General features: G+C 36.7%; 1 protein-coding gene across 2 annotated transcripts in view; it reads left to right on the top strand.

Annotated features, from left to right (window-relative positions):
* slit3 (slit homolog 3 (Drosophila)) overlaps nt 1–10,813 on the top strand; it is a 301,951-nt gene that overhangs the window by 175,218 nt on the left and 115,920 nt on the right. For both annotated transcript variants that reach the window (XM_024283656.2, XM_036214006.1), the window contains one exon: nt 240–311. In XM_024283656.2, coding sequence (XP_024139424.1) covers nt 240–311 — 72 coding nt within the window. The remainder of the gene's footprint in view (nt 1–239; nt 312–10,813) is intronic.

Raw genomic sequence — 10,813 nt, 5'->3', positions numbered from 1 at the left:
ACCTCTGCCCGGGTGCAGCCACCGCCGCCGCCGCCACCTTCAGCTGTGTGTGTGTGCGTGTGTGAGACTCACCTGCTACTTTAAACCCTCTGCCGGGGTAGCACAAACTCACTTACACACCCTTCTTTTTTTTTTTTTTTTCACAACCCATCTTGTTTTAGTCCCTCCCCCAGCTGAGCGGATCTCACACAGACTCGCACCTAACTCTCTCCCATCTGTGTGTGTGTGTGTGTGTGCAGGCAACTGGACAGCAACCACATCAGCTGCATCGAAGATGGAGCTTTCCGAGCGCTACGCGATCTGGAGATTCTGTGAGTAAAGACAAACTCTCATCCTCTCCTCCTCCTCCTCCTCCTCCCAGCATCTCGTCTTCCTCCTCAGCCTGTGAAACAAGGATCTGTCCCACACTCTCCTTTTCTGTCTCTGTGATTCCTTCATATTGTGTGTTCCCTTCATTTACTTTTCCTGTCAAAAGTGTTCAACTTGGAGTTGTGTTGTTTTGCGTGGAGTGAGCATCTCGTGTGAAGGAAGTGTAGCGTACCTGTTCCTCCTCCACGAGTCCTTGACTCGCATAAAAAGAAAAAAAGATATGAGGAGGAATGTGACAGCCGTGTTTCTGCCACCTGCTGTGCTTTGCATTTTATGTGCACCATATGTGGGTGACCCCCCCACCCCCGCCCCCCTTCCCCGCGCATACGGAGATGCGGTCATGTTTTACGCGGCTGCTTTCAGCCGGCTGAGGGATGGAGTGTGCGTGTGAACTGGTGTGTATATCTGATCTGTCCACATCTCTACAGCTGCTCATTTGTCACCCCGCTCAGACGTGGCGACTGTGCAGGTCCTGCTGTTTCAGGGGATAAAATGGGCTTTCTAGGTTTGTGCGCTTTATTCACGTGTTGTTTGATTGCACAAACCCCAAAAAAGGAAAATACTTTTTTCTTTATGCATACTTGCCAATTTTGTTTCAAAAGGAAAATGATAGTTTTTTTTGTTGCTGTGTCCGGAAATAGTAACAGAAGAAAACAGACGCTGATGAATTTTTGTGCAGTCCTGGCACTACACGGCATGGTGCTGAGAGGTGAAAAGGTCTGCTGCATGGCGGGTTAAGGAGGAGGAAGAACATGTTCCAGATGATGCAAAGAATAGGAAGAAAGGTGGAAGCAAAAAGAAAGACAAAGTAGCCAAGAAAAAAAAAACATAAATAAAATAATGTCTAATTACCTGCAAGAAAATACGACTATGGCTTTTTTTATTACAAAAAAATATTCTTATCAAGAAACTTTTCCTAGTAAACAAAACTTGGTCTTAAAAAACATTTTTTAGTGACTAGAATTCTTGGTCAGACCATTTTTTGTATCCCGTTGGCACAATTTTTGGGTCATTTTCGCAGAAATGTTTAAATTTTAAGAATTCTTGACTTATATCTAGGGATCTGTTTATGCAGTAAAGCTCTTAACTACTACACTGCAAAAACTGAAGCTTAAGACAATAAAAATAGCCTAATTTTGAGGAAAATGTTGTATTTCTGCATGAGAATAAGACAAAGACTTTATTTATTTGCAAGAAAAATAATTGTATGAAGAGTGTCTCAAAGGCTAAATAACCTTACTTTCACAAACATGTTTTAGTGACTAATTTTCTTGATTACACCCTTTTTCTCATCCAATTGAAAAATATATTTTTTTATCATTATTTAGGGAAAAATGTAAACATTTTTAGAGTTTTTGACTCTTTCAAAGGATCAATTTTTGCAGTGTAGAAATAAAGAGATAAGATCTAACGAGGAAAAGTTCTGGCAAACTATTTTCAGAAAAGCTCTTGTTTCAAGAAAAAAAAACATCTTATTTCTGCAAAGAGAATAAGTTATAGGCTTTATGCAAGAAAATTATGTCTTATCAAGAAGGTTTCTCAATGGCAAAACATGTTTTAGTGACTGGATTTCTTGGTTTGAAAATGTTTGTAACCCAAAGGAACTTTCTTTTTTCTTCTGTAGAAAAAAAATTAAATCTTAAGAGTTTTTGACTTATTTTTTATAGGTCTGTTTTTGCAGTGTCAAAATAAAAAAGAAAACAATCTAAAAAGGAAACATTCAGGCAAACCAAAGTAAAATAAAAAAAAAATCAAGAAAAACTAAGTTATTTTCCATCCTGCAAGAAAAAAAAACCTTATCGAGAAATGTTCTCATTGGCAAAATTAGTTACAAAAGCACGTTTTAGTGACTGGATTTCTTGGTTAGACCATTTATCTTAACCCACTGCCATTTTTCTTTTTTTTTTTTTTTGTTATTTAAGTCCTTAACTTATTTTTACAGGTATGTTTTTGCAGTGTAGAAATAAAGAAATAAAATCTAAAGAGGAAAAGTTCTGGAAAACAATTATCAATAGAACTCTTAAATGGCTACACGGCAAAGACTGAATCTTAAGAAAGTAAAAATAGCCTCAGTTTGATGAAAAAATGTTGTATTTCTGCATGAGAATAAGACAAAGACTTTATTTCTTTGCAAGAAAAATAATCGTATCAACACTTTCTCAATGGCAAAGTACTTTTAAAAACATGTTTTAGTAAGAAAGTTGATTGATTAGACCATTTTTCTTATCCCATTAGAAATAGCTTTTTGTATTATTTAAGGAAACATAAGAATAAGTCAAAAACATTTCAAATTGTAAGTGTTTTTGACTTATTTTTTAGGGGTTTGTTTTGCAGTGTAGAAATAAAAGAGATCAAATTTAAGCAGGAAAAGTTCTGGAAAACCATTTTCTTTAAAACTCTTAAACCACTTCACGGCAAAACCAAATCTTAAGAAAGTAAAAAGACTTTTCTTTTCCAAGAAACGTTGTCTTATTTACCATCTTGCAAAAAAATAATCTTATCAAGAAAGTTTCTCAATGGCAAAATGATCTTAGTTTAAAAACTAAACATGTTTTAGTGACTGGATTTTTTAGTTAGACCATTTTTTAAAATCCATTGACAATTTTTTAAAAATATTATCTAAGGAAAAATGATCACATTTTGAGAGTTCTTGACTCATTTTGGGGGGTCTGCTTTTACAGTGTAGAAATAAAGAGATACAATGAAAAGAAGAAAAGTTCTGGCGAACCATTTTCACTCTTCAATAATACGGGAAAACTAAATCTTATAAAAAAAAAAGAAAAATTGTCTTATTTTCCATCTTGCAAGAAAATAATCTTATCATGAAATTTTCTCAATGTCAAAATACTCTTAGTTTTAAAAACATGTTCTAGTGACTGGATTTCTTGTTTTGACCTTTTTATTATCCAAATGGGAATTTTTTTATTTTTTTTTTTATTTAAGGAAAAAATAAATAAATTCACACGTTCTTGACTTATTATTAATAGTCTGTTTTTGCAGTGCAGAAATAAAGAGATAAAATGTTTACTAAAACAATTTTCAGTACAGCTCTTAAACCATTATACTAAAAAAACAAATCTTAACCTGTTTTAAAAAAAAGTCTTGTTTTTTTCATCTTGCAAGAAAAATATTCTTATTAAGAAAGTTTTTCTATTGAAAAATTGTCTTAGTTTGACTAAATAAAAATATTTGTGTTTATTTAAGGGACGTTTTTTTTCCAGTTTTAAGTATGTTGTCATGGAAGAAGTCAGTCATGGAAACTTAAAACGTGTTGTTTTTTACATACTCTTGACAGATTTGCTTTATTTAACGATCAAACCGCTCAGATGAAGACTAGATCTTTCATTTCTGCTTCTGGAGGAAATTTGTCTCATTATCACATGAAAATCTCCTTCATGAGACAGACTATGAAAATATGGACTCGGTTCTGAAAAGCTTCAGTCCTTGAAAAAGGTAAAGTCCCATTAGCAGTCACACTTGTGAGAGTGTGAAATGTGTTCTCATTTCCCTGGGGGAGCGGTGAGCTGCAGTCACAGCCGCACTCAGGATCCACTGGCTGGTTTAACCCCTTAATGCTGAGGATCAAGCAGGGAGGCGCTCGCTCCAAAATTGACTCTTCGCTATGACCCGACTGGATGTAAGTCAAGAGGAAGTTGCTCCAATCGGTTTGATCTTTAGATGCGCGGATGCTAAATCAAATAAATAAAAAAAGAAAGCCTCATTTATTCACAGCATGGTTTTCCAGCAGGTGTTTTGGGCGCAGGTCGGTTCTGGCTGACGAACGATGAGATGAAGATCACTCAGCCAAATGGTTCAATATGCTTAAACTGTAGTCCTCATCAAACAAAAAACTCCAACGTAATCACCGCTGCTGTTACTGATGAAACCAACGCTCAAGTGTTACTCTTACATGTTTTGACAGATGGGTTTGTAGATTTTTATTCCATCTGTCCTCATTTAATCATTTCCACTTTTTAGTCCCCTTAGGCCAAGTTATTCTCTTTGATTCCCTGCCCTTTTCGCTGAGCGCTCAGTGAAAGTGATTGGGGGCAGATAGAGGGGTATCAGCGGGGCAAAATACAACATATTAGCAATTCATAAGTCTCTGACAGCTGAGCGCTCGGCAGGATTTACAATTCACTGTAAATACGCAGCCTTTCCCATTCAGAGCAGACAGCATGACAGCACACAGTATATTCACCCAATGTGACGTTTTAATAAAGGATAGGTGTGTGTGCCGGTGGGGGGGGGCGATTTGCCTTGCTTGTGTGTGCGGCCGCCTCTGCACATGTGTATCAGCCATGAATGACAGCAAGCAATTCAGGCTGGGAAATGATCTTCATTTCAAGCACCCTCACACTCACACAGGTGTGTGTGTTTGTGTGCATTCACACTCGGCACGCACGCACAAACAGCCCCATCTGCTCGGGTCTGGGGGGTTCATTTCGTGACTATAGTACAAAATGGGATGATAGAGATAACAGTGGTTGGAGGTCATGTGACTGCATTATCAGGTAGATGTATGTGCGTGTGTGTGAATATCCACTTTTGTCTTTGTGAGACTGAATCAGTTGTTGCCTCTTTAATGTCTCGTTTTTTTTTAAATTCTCTTTTGCTCCGTTTTTCGCCTTTCATTGAAACAGTTTGTATACAAAAATAACAGAAGCATTTTTTAAAGACCCACTCAAATGAAAATGGTGTTTTTAACATGTTCTGGTGACATTTTTTCTGATGACGGAGGGCATATATAAAGAGAATTACTCTTTAAATGACGAGTATTTCTTTATTCAAATCAGGAGCAGATGTAGAAGTGTTGGAAAAAGCCTGTAGCAGTGCTGCTGTTGGCGAGCAACGCGTCTTCGTTTTCCTGTCTCAAAACTCTACGACTGGACAGCTCCAGTGTTGCTCGCCATTTTCGTTTGGGGGTGTGAGAGGCTGTAAGCTAGTGGGAGAGCACGTAAACAGATGGATGACAGGAAATGAGAGCGAATGCACCGCTCAACCCACATGTGCGAACCATACGTCACTTTTGCTAAAACGGGGATCCCCAAACTTTGGCCCATGGGCCGGATCCGGCCCGCCTCTACATTTGGCCCGGCCCCCCAAACACTATCAGAGACCCGTGATTTTTTTATTTTTTTTTATCTGCCCAATCGAGACTCAAATTGAATGTGACTTTTTATTCCACCCTTCTGCAGTCTGAACTTTGGCGGGACAGGACAGATTATTTATTGCAGGGTTCCCAAACTCAAATGATTTTGGGTCCACTGAAGACAGAGTGTGGCTGAGGGTGGGCCGTATGGTTTTCTTTAAAGTATAAAGAAAAAAACGATGTATTACAACACAAATAGTTACTTTAAAAAAGTATTTTCTTAAAAGAGTTTGAAAAATTCATACCTGTGAGTTTATAAATATGTTCATTTACTCAGCAATGTATGTTTAGGTCGACCGAGCGTTAGCATTAGCCGTCCTATGGGGAATTCCATTAAACGTTAGCATCAAGCTAGCAGACTTTAGCTTTATGTGCTAAATCGATTCATATTTTTTCTGAATTGGTTATTGATCTATTAAGCTTAAATCGATTCAAATTGATTAATCGATTTAGTGAATTCCTAATGAATTCATGCCACTCTGCAGAAACTAAGTCCTAGAAAACGACAAAGTATTACGATTTTACCTTAAAACAGCATCATTATGTAAAATACCACAGTGAACGCTTTGGAAATAGAACAAAAGATGATCAAAGTGGAATGTTTACTGTTTTTATTGCTTTGTGGTTGTTTATATAATGCAACTGCACAAAAAATAGATAAATATGTGATCATTTCAATGCAACAAACCTACAGGTGTTGTATTTAGACCATTTTCAGACTAAGCGGTTAAAGTATTGTGTGTTTCAGCACCTCTGTTGTGCGAGGATACCTCATGTGTTAATTGAAAGAAGTGCAGCCTGCCTGCGTCACTAATGAATCTCCACTTTAATTAATCTGGTCGTTTTTAATTAGCCAACGTTTCTTGGTAGACTGGACTTTATCTGAGCGCGCCGTGTTCTCGCCGTCAAAGCCGAATACTTGGATTCATAAAAAAACTAAATGGATTTTATTTGTTGATTAATCTTGACAGACTTGTTATTGGAAATCATGAAGTGATATGTTGTTTTCTATTAAATGAATGGAGCTCATTTGAAAAGGGAAACATTTTAGAGATTCAGTTTGTAAATAAGGAAACAAAAACAGATTTTTTTGTTGTTTGAGACTGATTTAATGCTTAACTTCTGCCGTAAAATGTCAATTTAAAAGACGGAAACCGATCTAAATCTGGCATTTGGCCCAACATTTAATACAATTTGTTTTTTTGCATCAAGCTGTTCAGGCGTACTGAAGCCCTAAAAATCTGATTAAAACTCCACAAAGTTTTCACTGTGATCCAAGGCTGCATGGGAATCAGCTTATCCCAGTATTTTAAGAAATAAACATTGTTCATCAAGTTCAGCAAGCAGGCTTTATTTTGACAGGGGATTTTTGCTTCTTTGAGAGCTTCAGGGAGCAATAAAAGACATTTACATTCATCATTTCCTTTCTGTTGCCTCACATATCCTCAAATGGTCTCCTGCTCTGGAGCTTCCTCCTCCGTGCTCTCTTTTTCATGGCTGCCAGGATGAAAGAGGAGGACTGGTGTTGTAAAAGCCATCCAGTGCTGGGTATGATTTATTTAGACCCAAAGGAACTTTTGGTTACTGCCCGTTCCTTCCAGCAGACCGTCGAGACAGAGGGAGAAATTTGGGTTAACAGGAGTAAAAGGGCGTTTCCGAAATGGAAAAGGACTAAAAGAGGGATATTAAAGGAAGGAAAAAGGAGGAAAGCTTGTAATATCGGTGCTGCAAATGCCGCCCGTTTCTCCGGCATTATTTATTTATCCACTACTGAGCCTGAGGAGAGGAAGGGAGAAACCTGAGGGATACAGAGGAGAGAAACCCAGATATTGGATGGCTGCAGAAGAAACAGAAAAGGAATACCAGGTTAGAAGAGGAGAAAGGAAAAGAAAAAGAAAGACATGAGAGCAACAGGCCGGCACTGTAAACCAGATACAGGACAAATACAAACAAAGACGCCTCACCAAGACCATCTGATGTGGCTCGGAAACAAAGCATGAAGGTACAAAAACACATCAGAGGATTAAAAAAAGAAGTGTGATGCAGAAGAAATGGGGGAAATAGTGATTTGGAATAGAAAAAATGAAAAGAAGTATGATAGAAAATAGATGGAATGGATCAGAGTGAGGAGAGCAGGAAGGCATTAATTATTGATGGAACAAATGTCTGACTGACTGACTCAATTTGGGCTTTTGTTGTTTCCAGACCACCAAGGATGTCAGATAGACTCAGAGTCAGGATGGAGACTCGTTCTGGGTTCCTTTTCTGCTCTTTAATGTATCCGGATGAGAAGAGGAAATTATTCTACTGTTCTTTGAAGTGTTTTTTTTTTAACTTCTCCCCCAGCAAACTTTAATTCCTATGATACCATGACGCCTCCGGGGGGAATAGGACTGTCAATTCATCTGTATTATGGTTGGCTGAACAGATTGCCAGAATTTTTTATTTGGCAATTTGCTTATCAAGATGAATATGTTGAACAGTAATCTGATGCTCTTTGCCAATGGGTCAGTCATTTGTACAATACTGGGGACAAACTGTAATATTTTCCATTATAAAGAACTTTAAAATAAAAACATTTTGGTGACAGCTTTAGAGGTATCAAATGCAAAATCTTGAATGTTTTTGCTTAATTGTTGCTTTTTTGTAAAATAAATATTTGCAGTTTGTTCATCAAGGCTTTGTTCCTACCAAAATGTGGAGATGAAATTAGAAAATTAAGTTTTTCCAACTAAATGAACTTAAAAAAATCACAATCAGGCCAAACTAAAGTCACAGTTTTGCACCTTTTGTCTGTTTCATTAAGTCATGTGTCAGAAAATAAGAGTTTATTCTTTGAAAAATTGTTTTTTTACTTTTTAAGATTGTGTTTTTGCAATGAAACTGCAGACAACTTAATTCTGCCAAAGAAAAAAAAACACATATTCTCATTCAGTATTTTTTGTATTTTATTTTCTACTTTAAATATTTTATTGTGCTTGCTATAATCCAAAAATGTTTTTACTTGTGACTTTTTCGGTTCAAATAATTACTTGTTTTAACACAGTAAATCTTGATTTTAAGCAATATCCACATAGTCATTTTTTTTCTTTTTTTTCGTTTTACCGTGAATGGCGAAAGGTTTTTTTTTAAGAAAGTGATACTTGATTTGATGAAATAGGAATATTATTTAACTTCTTTTGCATAATTGTTAAGAATAATCATCTTAAAACATGTAACTACAGATAGATGACAATAGTATAGAAATAAGGACAGTCGGACTATTTTAGCTCTTAAAAAAATGTATAAATGTGTAAATATGCCTATTTTTATAACCTTCCAGACATAATATTTCTAATTAATTTACATACATTTAAGTGCTTACATTTATATTAAATCCCAACTTTTTAAAAGAAATTGCACTAAGACAAATTCTACTTCTCTCATTTACAGATTTTTTTTCACGTAAAAAGCTGTTCTAGGACTGTATTTTCCAGTGCGCTTTATGATTCGAAGCCAAACACGGTGTGAGGACACAAATAAAGCTCTCATGCAGAATCCCTGAGCATCTGGGATCAAGGAAGGCCGTTAGCCGAGTGCGGGCCCTGCAGGGAATTCCAGCTGACAGGGATGAATGATCTGTCCAGTGACTGAGAGAAGGTGATGGATTCATTCAGGAGGATTCCCTTGTGCACAGTTTCTGAGTTAGTGCGCCTCTCTCTGATGAGAGGGGGAGCGTCAGTCAATTGAAATCACAGAGACAAAGCACTTTTGACCTTCATACTCAGCACAGAGCTCTGCATATTATTTCAGATGGAAGATAAAGCAGTAAGGGGGTTTGTTAAAAAGGTTACTGCATTTTCACTATAAAAAGCACTGTCTGTTTTTTCCTTTTTTATGGTTTCTAACGAGTTTAGCAGTTAGCATTGTCTTAGTGGTGTTGGACTGGATTTAGCTCAGTCTCAGTAACGTTTGTTTTAGCGGCATCAATCTGTTCTTTTACCTCGTACTTGAAGGGTTTGTGTTATTGTGAATATGTTAACGTGGCTAATGTTTAGTGTTATCTGACTTTTTTATTGTTTTGTGTGTTACCAACAAAGATGGGAGTTAGCATCATCTCAGTGATGTTTCTTTTAGTGTTTAGTTTAGTGTTTTTATGTATTTCAAACAAGGTTGAGAGTTTAAGTATTGTAAATACGCTAATGTGGCTAACACGTAGCATGTTATGAGTAAGTTCTAGGCTATGTCAGAATTCCTTCCTTACAGTTTGTAGTGCTGTCCAAATCTTCAATTCAAATCTAGAAACTTCCCCGAAGTCTTTTTGAAAAACTAGCTAGCATCAGTGTTCACTGTGAAATCTGTGATGTCATATCAGGTGTTTAATAAAATGAACAAAAAGTAGTGAGCATTGTGTCCAAAATTGCTTTTAAAATCCAGGCCACTTGATAGTCCAGCACTATATAGTTTTTTAGTAGTTAGGAATTAGGGTAGGAATTCTGACATAGCCATAGGGTTACTGTGAATGCAGTTAAAGTCTGACTGACCGATGGACTTACCTCTATATCTATCGCTATTGTTTGATGAACCTTGACATAATTTTGAAAACAGAACATTAATTAATAATTCAGTGCACCCAATAGTGTGGAAAATATTAGACTATTTTATTAGATTGTTTTAAATTGTCATTGTCAAATGACCAAAATCATGTAGCAAATTACCAGCTGGAAATTTGTAATTAATGGATTTTCCCGCAAAGTACTTCTGTTCGCCGTTAGTAGTATTTTTAGTCCTACATGCCTGTTCCTCAGAATTTTTAAATTATATATAAATAAAAACAAAAAAAAAAACTCCTGAAGAAGACTTCATCATCACTGGAAACTTTGGGCACACAAAGCAGCAGACTTTGGACGACACGTTAGGGCACAGACATCTGTACTGCAGCAGAACAAAAGGATGATGCCACCCTAAGTGTTGATCAAGACTGAACAATCCTAAACTGTTTCTGTCATCTTTGAACAATTGCTCGCAACCCACTTGTTTGTTCATCTTGAACAAATTCTTCACCGGGGTGGCCTTTTCATGTATCGTTAAATATCTATCAGGATCAATTAAAGCTGCACAGTGATTCAGAGTGAGTGATTTTCCTGATTGGGGCATGGCAGTGGGTTTTCCTGTGCTGATTGTAAACTGGGATTCATTTCCACGAGTCACTTCTATCTCTTTAGTTTTTGACAGCTTGAGATTGGTGTTGACAAATCTTTACACTATTTTGTATAACTAGAACTTAGTTATTTTCCTAATTATGATAAGCAA

This window comes from Oryzias melastigma, linkage group LG10 (genome assembly GCF_002922805.2).
Source record: "Oryzias melastigma strain HK-1 linkage group LG10, ASM292280v2, whole genome shotgun sequence".
Taxonomy (NCBI): Eukaryota; Metazoa; Chordata; class Actinopteri; order Beloniformes; family Adrianichthyidae; genus Oryzias; species Oryzias melastigma.
This window is presented reverse-complemented; position numbering and strand designations above follow the sequence as displayed.